At 29.8% G+C, this 16,843-nt stretch overlaps 1 protein-coding gene across 1 annotated transcript; it reads left to right on the plus strand.

The window, feature by feature from the left end:
- The first annotated feature begins 8,188 nt into the window (after positions 1-8,188).
- Positions 8,189-10,356, plus strand: LOC104713002 (WAT1-related protein At4g01450). The gene is made up of 6 exons (XM_087479135.1): positions 8,189-8,550; positions 8,778-8,840; positions 8,945-9,061; positions 9,185-9,572; positions 9,683-9,834; positions 9,954-10,356. The coding sequence occupies exons 1-6, from the start codon at positions 8,363-8,365 to the stop codon at positions 10,132-10,134; spliced, it is 1,089 nt and encodes a 362-aa protein (XP_087335261.1). The 5' UTR covers positions 8,189-8,362; the 3' UTR covers positions 10,135-10,356.
- The last annotated feature ends 6,487 nt before the right edge of the window (positions 10,357-16,843 follow it).

Here is a 16,843-nt window from a genome sequence, read left to right on the forward strand (position 1 = left end):
TTTTCCAAATCCGAGAATATATTTATCCTCCTTAGTAGCCCATAAAGTGCCGGTCCGACATTTATTAGTGCCCTATGCCCGAACTAAAAAACATGCCCTTTTATATATTACCAAAAAATTATAACCAATAGTATATAAGACTTTATGTTTAGTGTTTTGAAAATTTATTAACACAAACCAAAATCAAAACATTAGTTTTGATGAAAAGATTTATCTAATAGTTTAACAAAGCAAACTATTAACCTCAAAATGGAAAAAATCAAAACTAAAACTAACAATTAACCTCAAAAACTATGATTTGCACTAAAGTCCACATTTTTGTAAAAATCTTTAGATATATATAAAAACTCTATAATAATTTTACAAAAAAATGCCTTAATTTTTTTGATGTCCTAATCCTTTGCTTGAGTTGATTGCCCTATGGACCGGCCCTGCCCATAAAATAGCTTATGCTTAATTTCTTGAGATCTTTGGAAAAAAAAAATCAAAAAGAAAATTTCTTTGAAAGCAAGTTAGGCAGCTTAGGCTGCAAGCCTCACTCCATATGAGCTTTATTTTCATATTGTATGTATGCTTTATTAAAAGATTTATTTAATTATAGTAGCCAAAAGAAGGTTGTTATTTGGCTTTTTCTTTATAATACTGATGAGTGCTGAGGGATGGCACACGAAACGAGTGAAAACACTTCAAAAATATTTTAGATCCAAACCTGTTAACAATGCTATATAGCTAGAAAACATAACTAATATATATATATATATATATATATATATATATATATATATATTCAGACTCTCGTGGTGGTAGTAGAATTAATGTCGTATCGGTCACTACAAAAGTCTATACCAAGTGACAAAAAAGGCTATTCAGAAATAGTTTGTTAATCCTTTTTTGGCAAAACATGATGTCATAGTTATTGAGAAGTTGTAAAATCGCACCACTATTTACAAAAGAAATACCCACGACCACTCTTTGGATTGTGTAATCACGACTAGTTTCTTTCCACCACATTAAATCACGAATAATCCATATTTTGTTACTTTTCTTTTAATCTTGGTTATTTTTCAGAATTCAGATGATCTGTTTTGATGAGATTTTTAACACAATTATGGTTTCCATGTCACCATCACCATGTGTAATCACGATTAGCTTCTTCCTTTCCAATTTCATAGATAATTGTTGACAAAAAAAAAAAAAAGATTATACAGATAATTACGGAAACACGTGGTGACAAACCAAATATATATGTTTCATAAAATTAATAAAATCTATCGTTATATGTAATATAAAATATTATTAAATAAAATGTGTTTCTCCTTTTTCATTTTAGTTTTTAGGTAATGGAACAGATAAAGTCTAAGCCTTTTAACCCTTAATCATCCTTCTCTGTGAAAATAGACTAATGTTTATTGCGTGTCAAGTGCGAGATTGACAGTAATTACGTATGAAGTCTATCTGAGACTATCTAGTACAATCTAGTATTTGCAAGGTTTTTATAGAATTTTGATAGCAAGTCAGTCTAGGTAGTTGTCAGTTGATATTGCTCCTAAGATCTTCATAATTTCCTGTTTCGTTTAATTTATGCATTTTTTAAGGTTTCTACATATAGATTAAAATTTTAATATGTTTATTTTTATATTTTTATACTAAATATAATCTATTATCTATTTAAAAACAGTCTGATCGATAAAAAACAGCCATTAGTAAATTTTCTTAATTTTCCTTAAATTCATTATAAATGTATTGGTTTTTAAGAATCATATGAATAATTAATAAGCCTAACTTACTTCGTATGTACGTTTTTTTCTTTTTTGCTAAGTTAAATCGTGTGTCTGCATGGCTAAAATTTCTTATTTTATTTTTTATTTTATTTTATCTCATATCTTTTTAGCAATAAAGCCAATCATATAGCTTCTTTACCAAAAAAAAGAAAAGAAAAAACAATCACATAGTAAATGATTGTCCACATACATATAATATAATAAATGCATTATGAATATAAAGGAGATAAAAAGGGGTGGTAGCTACTAGCTAAGTTATACATTGACTGATCTTTATTGACTAGCGACCTACTGGGTGACGAAATCGAAATAATATTTTTTTTTCTGAACAGTTAATGAAATTTAAATTTGTTAAAACCAAACTAATAACTAAATGAATCATAAAAAGCTCATGTATTTTTTTTGTAAAAATGTAATATGAAATTTTCTTTTGTAAAAATGTAATAAGATGAATCATGAATCATAAAGCTCATGTATTTTTTTTTTTTGGTTTTAATGTTAAGAGAGCTCATACATTTTTAAATCCTTTTTTAAAAGAAATAAAAAATTCATTCGTTTGTGGCTAACATTTGTGAGCTCATACATTTTTTAACTTGTTAATGTTATGTATGAGCTCATATATACATACATAATTTTAAAAGCTCACAAATACATAAACATTAAGAATAAATTTGTGAAATCCTTTTTTAAAAGCTCATGTATGTATATGGATTTAACAAATTTATTCGTTATTTAGGAGAATGAAATCAAAACTTACACTCAAAAATCTTCAGTACTTGGATAGTTGGGTTCGTTCTTTTTTTTATTTAATTTTAAGGAGTTGTATGTTTCATTTTTTCTATTTTAGGGAAAACTAGTTTTAAGTTGAACTGAGTTGGGTCAACCTATAAATGAGCATATGCTTTAACTCTAGTACGTCTTCCTACTAGGGCTATCTGCTATCATACACAACGACTGCGTACTTAATTAGCATATGCTTTTATATAGGAGTATTAACATGACACTTACTTACTGACATACATGCATGCGGCTACCTTTGTTTTGGCTATAGCAATCAGTTTATTAAGGTGTCTTTTCTGGTAATTCAATTATAACCTTTTTCTTTTTCCTTTTTATTTTGAAAACCATTTAAATTTATAACCTAGAAAATTAAATTTACACTAAAAACCAATTTTCTTTGAGACTAGGATAGTTAATCTAAAAGTTAGAAAAGCAAACCAGGATTGTGTTGGGGAATTTAATATGCATTGGAAAAACTTTTTACTCAAAGAAATTAAAAAAAAAAAATCATCCCTTGATAAATATATAAAATATAATTAGAATAATGAAAGTGTAACGTAATATCACATGGCACCCAGCCAAAAAAAAATCATCTGAGCTTGAGCCGGATTTTGTGACTCTTAAAGCATTTTTATCAGTGATACAGATAGAGAGTGTCTTAGTTAGATTAAAAATTTAAATGAAAAAATATAACAGAATTGAAACCAATAGGAAAATAACAAATAAGTTTGAGAGGGTCTTAAAGAATGGTTTCATGTCTTGTAGAAGACATTCTCTTCTTCTTTCTCTCTAAAATGTCTTAAATTTATATCTATAAAGTACTACAAACACCAATAGTAAAAGCGATGGAGGTAGTCTAGTGATTATGCAATTTTATGGCACCCAGCCGGGAAAAAAATGTCCTAAGAGTATATTTATAATAATAATAAACGGTGAAATATTAGTCGTACGTTGAAGAAAGTACCGACCAATAAACTCAACTCAAAAGAAAATGTGATTTGGTAAGAGCTAGAAGTAGATAGAATTTGAAACGTTTATAGAGTTTGAGGATCGGATGAAACTAACAACACAAAAATAATTGCTTTGTAGTAGATTATCTTCTCTTATTTTCTGGATAATTCCAAGGGTATGACACTATATTTGTTAGAACTAAAAGAATATACGTACGTAACCGTAAGTAATGTTTAACTGGGAATAATTTGCTGTTTTCAGGAATTCAACAAATCACCATGTGACGTGACACATGAACTGATGAACATGTGGCTATATATACTCTCCAGACATTTTCTGCCGCTAGCATCGCTCACCTTCTGTCAAGAGGCCTACATAGTTCGAACGTTCATGTGAGGAAGCACCTCGTAAAGGTCGTATCTACTACTAAATTAGAAGATTCGAATGGCATCTCAACCTTTGTCTACCGATCGAGCTAGATAAGTATGCCATTATTGCCATGTGCCCATGTCACATACATGCGTTGGTTTTTAATCCATGCCCTATCACAGATCCACATTATCAATACATGCACGGATATAGCCAAGTAGCCAACACAATATGTTCTAGGTCACCATCAAGAGGTCCCAACTATTGAGTACAATACAGCTGAAGGTCTGTGATTCGGTAAACAATATTTCTAAATTCGGTTCATATTGTGATATATGATGATGTATACAGAATGAAAAGGAAAAAGAAAAAGAAAAACAGAACAAAATAAAGAAAAAGGAAAAAGAAAAGAAAGAATGAGTTGTTACCTGTGAATTCCTTTAGGTATACAGGATGATATTTTTGGGTGGGAGACAGTATTTTATGGATCTGATGGATACACTGGTACATGATAGCTATATAGGACACTTCAATAACTTAAGGAAATATACAGTTAAATCATCATATTTGTTAGAGTACCGTTGTCCAAAAAAAAAAAGTTTTGTTAGAGTACCAACGATGGGCTCTTTTAACATTCAAATACTTCCTCTATCCTTAAAAGAATGATGTTTGAGGGTTTTCACACAAATAAAAAAACAATGATTATTTATATTAAAAATATTATTGTTTTTCACTAAAAAATATTATATAATTATAGACCAATGATAATTCAGAAATTCAAATATTTTTAATGATTATTTTTTTAAGTTTACAAAGAATTAATATTAATTAATTAAGATTTGTAGAAAATCAATCCTTTTGGAACATGAAAAAAATTACAAAACAGCAATCTTTAAGGGAGAGAGAGAGTAATTATATATCTAATAAAAAATCGATTATTTAATTAAAATATAAATTTGTTTTAAGAATTAAAATAATAGTTAAATGAGAATTTCTTATTGAGAGCTCATGAATTTATAAACAATAATCTTTTTCACATTTTCTTCTATTTTTTATTTTTTACTTGACGATTCTTAGTTATACGATTTTTATTTCCAACCCACCTCCTTAACCATGGCTCTTATAATCATTGATTTTGGGGTTTTCGTACATAAATTAACGAATCAAATTTAGATCAGCCTCTATTGTGAAACGAGTTAGGTCATGATCTAACTTAAAACCAATTGATGAAAAATGAATTTTAACCCTTATTCATAAATATATCACGAAGATTTCTACACGTATACGTATTTTCAACAATATTAGTGTTTTCCTCTCGGGAGTTTCATTGATCTGAAGAATTATAGTTGGGAGTTGGGTCGTTGGGACTTGGGACCAAGCCTGAATGTTTTAGAAGCACACGTTTGGGAAATCCATAGCAATGCAGAATTTAACAATTTATTCGGTGGATAGCCCACAAATTTACTGGCAATATAACTTCAGGTGTAATAGTGATACAACATGTCAAAGATGAGGGTCCGCAGAAAAACTTATTCATCTGTAATTTGAATGTCATTACAAAGTTAGACGAAATCACTGATTCCATTAGTTAGAGATGCTTTTCTACGAGATCGGTATATTCCACTTAAATTTTTTATTTTAGAGACATCCAAATCGTTACGTCCCAAATAGTAATTAAAAAAAAAGATTGGATCATGTAGGATTTTTCTACAAGACTGAGAACAAAGAAAAAAAACATGGACTTCATCTAAAAACTACCGGAGATCATAACTATGCATTACAGCATTAAGTGAATATTTGGCTTCAAATGTAACACAAGATACACCCCGCAAGGTGTACTATTAATTTGCAAGGTATCTTAATATACAAGTTTAAAGATAACTAAAGCATGTTTTAAATTTTCATTTGCTTTAATATATATAATCTTTGCTTTCGTTTGATGGAAACTATTGAGCTTTATCCACCTTTAGTTTTTTGTAAATGATTGCCTTGAACTTTTAATTAACAACGTGAGGAAATACAAAACAATTGTTAATTCGATCAGTGCTATATACTTTGATAAATATCATTAACAGCTTGTACCTTAGTGATATGTAATAGTGACGCTACCGATTAAAAATTCAGAGTATATATATTTGTATGAATTGTAGTAGTAGTAGTCTAGTAGACGACACAAAATAAAATAAATTAATTGCAAACGATTTTTTTTTCTTTTAATTTTAGTTAAATTTATCATTTGCTTGATATTGTAGGAAACAACTAGCACGAGTTGAAATTCATTTTATTTATATTGTAATTTTTCTATAAAATATAATTTGTGTGATTGTTTTTAAAAGTTTTTTTTGGATAAAATATTATGCAATAAATTCATATGCTAAATATGTTAACTTGAAAAAGACACATATTTTGTAAATTTTGTATTGTTAATAATTCTAGATAAGTACTCATGTTATAACACTGGTTAAATTTCATTTTATACAAAGTTTTGTATATTTTATATTTTTAAATAAAATTTTAATAGTTGTATTAGTTTATGTATGTAAAGTTATTTCAACAATGTATATTCTACATCATGACTTAAATGTCATTATAAGACATAATTTTGTAAATTTAGTTTTTAAAAAGCAAGTTATTATATTATGAGTAATTTAATATATTGTTATACTTTTTATTTTAATATACTTGGTTTCTTGAAATTCTTTCATATTATACTATTATAGTGACATATTATTGACATTGCTATAACAAATCAATTTAGAGTGTTTATAGTTTTTAACTTTTATATCAATTTTCAATATTTTAAAAATACTTCAAAATAAATTATTAAAGTTTATTATATTAAAATTATAAAATTCAACAAAAATATGAAATTGAATTTAAATATTCAAATTTTGATCCGTTACTTAGTAAAAATTTTAATTCAATAGATATTATTTTTAAAGAATAATATTACTAAAGCTTGAATATTTCATAGATTGAACAATTTATATTTTTTTTTCAAAATTCAACTTATGGTATATCTAGATATAAAACTATTTTTAAATTATAATAAATAATATGATAATTTATTTGTTTCACAAAATAGACTCATATATAAAAATGAGAGGTGAAGTATAATGATAATTAACAAAATAATGCGTTAATTTAGATATCAAAATATTTTATTTGATGAATAATTTAATAAAGGAAATTAATATGGTAAGTTAGATGATATCAAATGATTCTTTAGAATATTCTCTTTAAGATTTTCGGAAACAACGTGCTCTACTAATAAAATCTTCTGAAAATAAATTAGGGTTGCACCAACTGTTTAACTTGTAACCAATTATTTTATAACCTATTTGTAACCAACTTATTAAAATTATATAGTGTACAAAACAATATTGTGTACTTCTGTTTTATTATAAAGGGGATATATAAGATTCGTGTTTGTTGGGTATGGGCTTTGCTCCTTTTAAAAACCCAGAGTATTCGGATGGTTAAAAAATGATAGGATCTGATTGAACAAGATAATCTTGCATGAAATAGGGATTAAAACTGGAATACACAACAGAACCGCAACAGATATTGTTCACTATATATAAATATAGGGGAAAAAGGTCATTTCATACCCGTACACACCTATCAAAAGTGTGATTTCTTTCCTGTACAAATAAGGAGTGCTAATTTAGACCTACACTCCAGTAAAATTCAAATTTTATACCTGTATTTACAAAATTGAGCCAATTTCAAAGTCAACATTAACAGATATGAAATGACTTTTTCTCGTAAATATGGAAAGGAACAGTATAAATGGACATGCGCAATTCCACAGGGTTGCCCACTTGCTCGTCGTTTGCCTGCTCGTTTGTTCTATTGACGACGAGCTAAGTCGGTTTCTCTCGTTCGGTTAATCCTTATACAAAATCCGCTTTGTAACCAGACCCTGTAATTTGCCTAATCATAGTTCGACAATGAAAAATTATTACTTGTCTGTAGAAATCTCATTAAATATTATTCGTTGAGTTCGAACATCAACACCTCGTAAGTTATATGTTAACATATATAGTGATATATATATATATACGCGAAATACATCACAATAAAACATATGTTGTAGTTTTCAAAATAGAAAAGAAGAAGAACATATGTTGTATCTTTTATTAGGATTGGTTACTAGCTACTCTCTTCCATCAATAAAAACAACATATTATATACACAGATAAATCATTGTTATAAAAAAAATTCATAGCTACCGAACTCGTTTTTAGAATAATTTAACATTTTTTTTGTCCTTTTATAAACAAATGGGCTCCGACTCAGCATATATGTTATTTATAAATATGTCCACCTAGTCCTTAATGCTTCACTACTCAAACAAGTTTCTGAAGAAGAGATAGAGAAAGAGAGAGGAGATCGTAAGCGAAGAGAGAGAGAGAGAGAGAGAGAGAGAGAGAGATAGAGAGTTAACAGATAGTACGTAGTTAATTTACTTACTAATCATGGGGGGTTTTATCGATGGGAAATGGGCGCCGATGATAATGAGTGTTTTCATTAACATCATTTTGGGAATGGTTAACGCTTTGGTTAAGAAAGTTCTTGATGGAGGCATTAATCATATGGTTATTGCTACCTATCGTTTGGGTATTTCCACTGTTTTTCTTATTCCAATCGCTTACTTTTGGGAACGGTAGGTTCACTTCTTCCAATCGTTTGATGCTTCATCACTATCTTACTATTTTTCTTAATGATAATTTGTTATTTACTTAAGTATTTTTATTTTCGTAATAAAAAGTTAATCAAACAAAATAAATATTTATGAATATATGTCATTTTATATGTACGGATATTGAATCGGAATTGTGTGCGAGTGTGCCTAACAAAATAAATATTCGATTTCATGATTAATTTGGTCAGGAAAACAAGACCAAAGCTAACCATAAGCATCTCATGTCAGCTTTTCGTCAGTGCCCTTTTTGGGTAAGTTTCAGTTTTAACTCCTTATTTCTTACTATTATTTCTCTTTTTATTGTTTTTGTAATTGTTTTCTTTTGTGTTTGTAAATAAAATCTTTATTTTTCCAGGGCGAGCTTGATGCAATATTTCTACTTGCTTGGACTCTCCTACACTTCTGCGACGTTGGGATCTGCTTTCTGGGCCATAATGCCTTCCCTCACTTTCGTCATGGCTTTAATATTTGGGTACAATTATTTATTAGAAAGAAGAAGAAAAAAAATATATAAATGAAAGTACCTTATATATGTTATCATTTCAAGTGTAACCACCTTACACCTTTTTCTTTATTGTTATAAAAATATTTGCAGGTTCGAAAAGCTAAACTTGAGAACAAAAGTAGGACACGGCGTCGTTCTTGGAACTTTGATAAGCTTAGTAGGAGCTTTACTTCTTACTATGTATGAAGGCATCCCATTAACACACTCTCAACCACAAGCAACGGTGTCAAACAGCCACACAGGGCATGAGAACTGGATCAAAGGTTGTTTATTTTTGTTGACAGGAGTTGTACTTTTCAGTTCTTGGATGCTTATACAAGCCAAAATCAACACGAATTACCCTTCTCCATACTCGAGTACCGTTATTTTGTCGGTCTTTGGTACGCTTCAGTGTGCCCTTCTAAGTCTGATCAAGACTAGACATGTTGACGATTGGATCCTCAGAGACGAGCTTACCATTGTAACAGTCGTTATAGCGGTACAATATTCATATACCTAACCTAAGACAATTTTTTGTCAACATATTAATAATTTGGACCCACGATAAGCAGACACATGGATTTATTGTTTGTGTATATACGTTTGTAGGGTGTGGTTGCACAAGGAATGTGTACAGTGGGCATATCGTGGTGTATCAAACAACAAGGACCTGTCTTTTCCTCAGCATTTAGTCCTGTCGTGCTTATGTCTGCAACCTTGTTCGATTTCTTGATTCTTCATCGTGTGATTTATTTGGGAAGGTATATATATTATAAAAAAACTAGACTTGGTTTATATATGATGAACTCTACAAATTAAACCCCTCACAAATATATAATATAGCATGTGCATGTGGACTAAACTTTTATTTTTGTTGCAGCGTTATCGGATCTGTGGTGGTTGTGATCGGTTTATACATATTTTTATGGAGTAGGGGTAAGCAAATAGAGGACTGTAAGACCATGAAGTTGCCTACCAATACGGTGGACGAAGAAAAGGAAGAGGAAGGCCGTACAAATGTTAACAGAGGCCAACTTTTGGTTATACCAATGACCCCTTGATCTACTTTCCCTAATCACTATTGTCCAACAATGAGGATCGATATCTCTTAAAGAATTTAAATATGAAGAGGGGAAGAAAATGATAGTTTGATTGTTTATTGGACTATTTCATGACTTCTCTTGCAACTTTATTTTTTTTGGATTTTAAAATTCCTACAGGCTTCATTTGGATATTGTAATTTGTTTATATAAATAAACTCTACCAAATATGACCTAATTAAATATTGACTGATGGTTCAATCTGCTTGGATATAACAAAATAATCAGAGAAAGTGTGTTTTAGCAAATCCATACTAAATTTTAAAAGAGCCTTTTATTGAAATGATATAACAAAAATAGTTTGAACTGATCAGTCTCCTAGCTAAGACCATTATAGAGTGTTATTTGAACATACATATATATATATATATGTTAACATTTTTAAATACATTTTGTGTTCTCTACCCTTTAAATTATTTTTTTTTAGAAGTTATTTACAAAGTTAATCTCTACAATTTTTTTTTTGTTAAAGGGCATAATCTCTACAAAATTGCACTAATCTTTTTTATAGAAACTAATTAACTGTACTTATAAATTATTTATCTATATTTACATTTTTGAATTACATTTGGCAATCTACCCTAAACTTTATTAAATATATATCTTTATTTATAAATCATTACAACCAGAAAAAAAAATGCTGTTGCTTTGCCTTTTCTTTATAATACTGCTGAGGAATGGGCACATGAAAGGAGCGAAAGCTCAAGCACTTCAAAAAGATTCTAATATCCAAACAAGTAGAAAATCTATATCGAAGGTATACATAATATATGCAGATATAGATGACTCTCACTCAGCAGTCACAAATCAGGAAGTATATAATAGTAAGTGGTATTATATAAATGTCGCATCGTTACACGACAAGGGGTCTCTACCAAGTGCTCGCTATAAAGCATGGTTTCTTCTACGATAACAATGCTTTAAAGTTTAATATTGTTCCAGCAATAGCTTTTGTATAAAATAAACAAAATGAAGAGACAAAACACAAATCCAATAACTAGTGTAAACTTGTCTGGATTCGCAATAAATCTTTAAGGTCACGCCAATTTTAATTTCAGAGACGTTACCCGCGTTTTAATCATTAATTCCGTATTCGACCATAACCATTTATGTCCTTACATAGTTTTTTGTTGCTTTCGGTTTGTCTTGTGTTTGTTTAAATTGTTTTGCTAAAATGATGTCATGCATGATTAATAAAATTGCTTTTTAGATATTGTAACAGTAAAACTAATAACAACCACAACTACACTTTGGAATTTGTAGACATGACGAGCTTTTTTTTCACGTCATTCGTATTAAATGGATCACAAACTATCGATAGGATTTTTACCACATGACCTATTTCGATGACTAATTAATTAATACATTTAATATATAATTTTAAACCAAGATTCACATTAATTAAAATTTCAAGATATACACTTCTTACATGAAATTTACGGTGAGAGTTCGTGACTAGAAAAACGCGTTTCTTACAAAAAATTGTTCTTAAAGATTTTTATTTTAAATGCAATTTAAACAATGCTTAAATGCAATTTCGATGCAAGTTTTGATCCCATAACATATGAGACTCGAGGTGGGTGGATTTTACGTGATTACAGAGGAATATCTAATGGTTGGAGTGCTGCGAATCTGAGACATGCTTCATCACCTTTGGAAGCTGAAGGGAAGGCGCTACTGAATGCAATGCAACAAACATGGATACGGGGAATAAGACAAGTCACATTCGAGGGAGATTGCGAGTTGCTTATTAAGATGGTGAATAAATCAATATACATTGCTTCAATCGATAGTGTCTATCAAGATATATTACACTGGTCTTTCAAATTCGACAATACTGAATTTGTTTACATTCCAAGAAACTGTAATAGAACAGCTCATGTATTAGCAAAATTCGGTTGTAGTACTGATCTCTTTTATTCTGCTTGTTTTCATCCCCTATTTGGTTAACAGAAACTTTTTGTAACGATCACAATTTATCATCTCTATAAATTCATTTTTGATGAAAAAAAAAAAAAAAGATTTTTATTTTAATAAAAATTATAAGAAACTAATTTATATTTTAATTATGAAGTGATAAAATATGTTTGTTTTGTTGGTTACTTCGTGGGTGCGTATTGCGTCAGTGCGTTTGCTAAATTTAAATTTTATGGCTTCTCGCTTTTTTGCATGGCTAACCCCACGAGGGTTTGTTATCTTTTAGCAAGAAAGCATGAACACATGTCAGAATCACCTAGAATCCGGTTTCGACCGCTTAATTCATGCATAACATAAACATTATAAAAATGTAACTAAAGTCGAAAAAATCGATTAGGTTCACTCTTTCTTCTAATATACTAAAGGAACACGTAAAAAAGGGGTGAGGCTATACACTGAAACTCTTTATTGACCACTGACTCTCAAGTCTTAATTACGTGACTGATCACTGATGGATATGACATCAAAATAATTGAATTATAATGAATTTACGACATTTGTTTATATGGTCTTTCTTGAAAGTATCAAATTTTGTTTTTTTTTTTCGGTAGTTAAAAGTTTACAACACTGTATACGTCGTCATTGTCGCAACAACGTTCCGAAGAGGTAAATTCCAAATTTGCCAACAAACAAATCGACTCATTAACATGTACATAATTTTTAGAAGAGACTGCTATGAGGCTAAATCATAACTTTAAAAAAAAAATCAAAATTTATGTTTGTAGATATTGAGTTTGTTGTTCTTATTTATTGCATTAACGCAGGGAAAACAACTCAACTGCTTTGGACATATGTTATTAGAAAAGTAATAAAACTATAAAACAAAAGAAACATATAATTTGACAATAAGATAAAAATGTAAAACAAGAAAAATTAAACACTTCTGATTATAAGTATAAATTTACTTTAATTCAACTATAGCTAGAAATGATTTTTTTCATGTTGATCGTGATTCGTTTTTACTGTTTGCTTACGCTTAAACACTACAAATCTCGTTTGTGTTAGATAATGTTTTCAAAATAGTTTCGATACGTCCCTAAAGTCCCGTTCACCAACTAAGTAGTTCTATTGCTAACTATTAATAATACTATTCTTTTTACGAATGGAAAGAACAGGCAAGTTGATATATATTAATACTGCAATTCCAACTCAAGTTAGTGGATTTAGAAAGTATTTTGCAAATGGACGAGAACGAAAACATATATTTCATGAAAAGAGAAATGAATCATTATTCTATAAACGAAATGCGTCAAAAAGCTTGGTCATACTGAAGTTTTTGGTCTTTCAACTTGACAGAGACAAGTCTCGGAACTTTGATACAAGATTATTATCGACGTAGGCGCAATCAAAGAAAGCAATGCCGATCTATATACTGTAACACGAAACAGAAAACGTATGACGCAACTATTAATATATAAATTTCTATTTTTCTTAAGAAAGAAATGTATTTAAATATTATTTAATTAAAAGGCTATAGATATAGTAGATTTTGCATGATTGAAGCAGTGCTTACTCTCGAAATAAGATAATCAATGGTTGGGTTAATGGACGAGGCACCAAGAGTTACTTGCATATATAACTGATAATAAAATTAGTCATTGCCATGCCTACGACATATATATATAATGTCATATTGCGTACTTCTGATAAAAAATTAAGAAACTAGTTAACTAATACGGTGGCTAATATTTGGTAAAGCTCCAATGCAAACGGATTATGCATTCACTCGATGGCTTTTGTGTCTTCCAAAGAGTTATTTCATTCAAAAAATTTTATATTTTCTGTTTTTAAAAAATGACATCTTTTTACTTTTAATATATAGTTAACCTTTATATTTTACCCTATAATAAAAACCTTAAAAGGGGCGTTATTATTGGAATACGTATTTTTTTCTTAAGGACAAATAACCATGTCAACCCTCCTACAGATTGGGACGTGCATGATCTGTAAAAGGCGTGGCTGATAAATGTGACGCGTAGCCGCTTTCGGTCAACAAACTTGTCGGTCGGACCCATGGTTCTGGCTCCAATACTTTCACGAGAACTGCTAATTAAGAGCATTCGGGTGCTAATTAATTACTTTAATCATAGGGTATCAAGTTTTATAAATTCTTCGACTTGCTTGTGGAATTCAAAGTCTGATCCATATTCGATACATCTGAAAAATATCTCAACTGATCCTCGTCAGTCCAATTCTAAAAGTGTGAATGATTACAACGATTAGAACGATAAATCTGTCTGCGGATTAAACTGTTTTTTATTTATTATTCATCAAATGTAGTTCTACAGTCCGAAAAAATAAAGATAGAACCGTAGCAGACCAACTATGTAACGTTTTTACATACAAATAGAGTTGCTCTACTGCGATTTATTATCCATACTAGAAATGGAATAGTCTAATCCACACCTCGATCGCAGTAATCATTCAGGTTAACATTTTCGATAATATATTGTTGCCACTTCACTAAATCAAATTTTCTTTTTTCTCAAGATCAAGAATGAAAAGGTTAAATTTCTCATTTATAAACACTTAGTAAACCCAATTACAGATTAGGTTTAGAAGATTAATATATTTCAAAGAATTTCATGTGGCAAACCCGTGTGGTGCATTGGTAGTTAATGATGAAATAATTTTTATATGTTAGCCACCTTAACTAGTTCATATTATACACGTTTTTTGTTTAAGGCGATTTTTTTTTCCTCATCCACTTGATGATTTGAAAGTTCTTTCCTTCTCTTTATATTATCTATAAGATTAAATGAATACAAAATCAATCAAGTATTCCAAATTGGTAAATATTTTACTATATATGTCTTGAAGGGGAAGATAAAAAGAGAGGGCATAAATAAAAAAGAAACAACTGTTCTTGCTTTACAAAATATCTTTTTCCTACCTTCTTTTTTTCTTTTTTAAATAATCAAAGATGGTATGCTTTTCTTTCTCGTCACTATCCACCAATCCTTTGAGGAAGAAATAAAAAAAAGGGAGAGGCTGTTTCAAACTTTTAATTGAATTTAATTAGAAATAGCCTTTTTATCATCAAACTTTTTTTTCTAAAAACCTTGTGTTCGGATGACTTTTTTCATGGCCAACCAAAGAGTCCGATACGTAAACAAAAATTGTCTCGGCTTTCTAACCAATTACGTATTGCTTTGTTTTGAATGTTTCTTTTTATAGGACACTCCTCATTTCTTCTTCTAGATGCCACTGCCCGCTAAGATCGTGTTTTATTGTTTTAGGAACTTTCGTATAATTTCATAACTCTCGCTTCACAATGGTCCATCCAGCTCCACTGTTACAAACATAAATAATAATAAAAGGGCTCTCCTATTGGGATTGATAGGCCCAATAGATGTTACTTCAATAAAGGCTTACAATTATAAATATTAGGCCACTTTAAAGGTTAATAACATAGGCCTAAAAATAAATCTTTGGGCCAATCTAAAGAACGAAACCAGTTCCTCTAATTAACCATGAGGATCTCTTAAGTACCTCCTGGCAAAACGGCTACTTTTTTTGAACTAGCTACAATGATTATAGTGTATGAACTGCCTGAGATTGTTATATCCAGCCCCGTAAAAAATTTCAATATTATTTAAAATTTGATAATTTATCATGGTTTACCGTTCCTCACTTTCATACAATATATCTGAATTCTGATTTCTGAACACTGCAAATGTTATATATACACAATAATTTCAACCAATTATTCAATTGTGTTAGTAGTATATTATCATCATTTGTTAGTTTGCCAATTAAAAAGAGACGACTAGTACAAATCCAAAACATGTATCCACGAACTGACGTGAAAAAAAGAAAGATAGATAGCGGCTATGTGGCTAAAAGTCTATTCCCTTGGTACTAACTCTTTCTTAAGGCTAGGAAGGTCTATCGTATGATATAAAAGAGAGAGAGAGAGAAAAAGATAAGATTCTTCAAATTCATATATATTTCGAGCCATGATTTCCATGGGTTGGTGTTGGCATGGATAAGATTTTCATTTTATCTTTATATATAATCAATTTTTTGGTATTATTCGTCCAGAACGGCGTAGTTTCATAATTTGTTCGATAAAATATACATGGTGATCTATCTTGTCGAAGACTATATATTGTAGAGTTTTTAGTGAGTTGAATGGTATGGTAATCTTGCAATTTCTCTTACTAATATTAGGTCCAGCCGTCCAGTCAAACCATTTCATGTCATTTTGTTGATATTTTGTAATACATTGGCTTCAAATGGAAACAAAAAGGAAACGGTACGTCGGTACATATAAGTATAACTAGGTTCGGATCCGCACATACGTGCGGAGTCATATTTGTCAATATAATTCAAATTTAAATTGGTTTGGTTTTAGTAAATTTGTGAATATTTTAAATAATTATGATTTCACTATTAAATTTTTAATCCAGGTATATATCTGAATCAAACTTAAACCAAATTAGGAACAGTTAGATTTTTATTAAACCCGTATACTATTAAATCAGATAAAAATCATCAAAAATTAAACTTCTCGAATAAGATGACCTAATATATCAAGTTGCGCAAACACACCTCGATAGGTGTATCCTGCAACAGATTTAAAATTTTTTTGACCCATTCAAAACCCGTTTCGTGAAACCCATATGAGTAATGTGGGACGCAGGTGTGTTTGCGCAGTTTGATAATTTAGGTTATTCCATATATTTTTTCC

The sequence above is a fragment of the Camelina sativa genome, chromosome 2 (assembly GCF_030686135.1).
Source record: "Camelina sativa cultivar CO46 ecotype springtype chromosome 2, ASM3068613v1".
Lineage (NCBI taxonomy): Eukaryota > Viridiplantae > Streptophyta > Magnoliopsida > Brassicales > Brassicaceae > Camelina > Camelina sativa.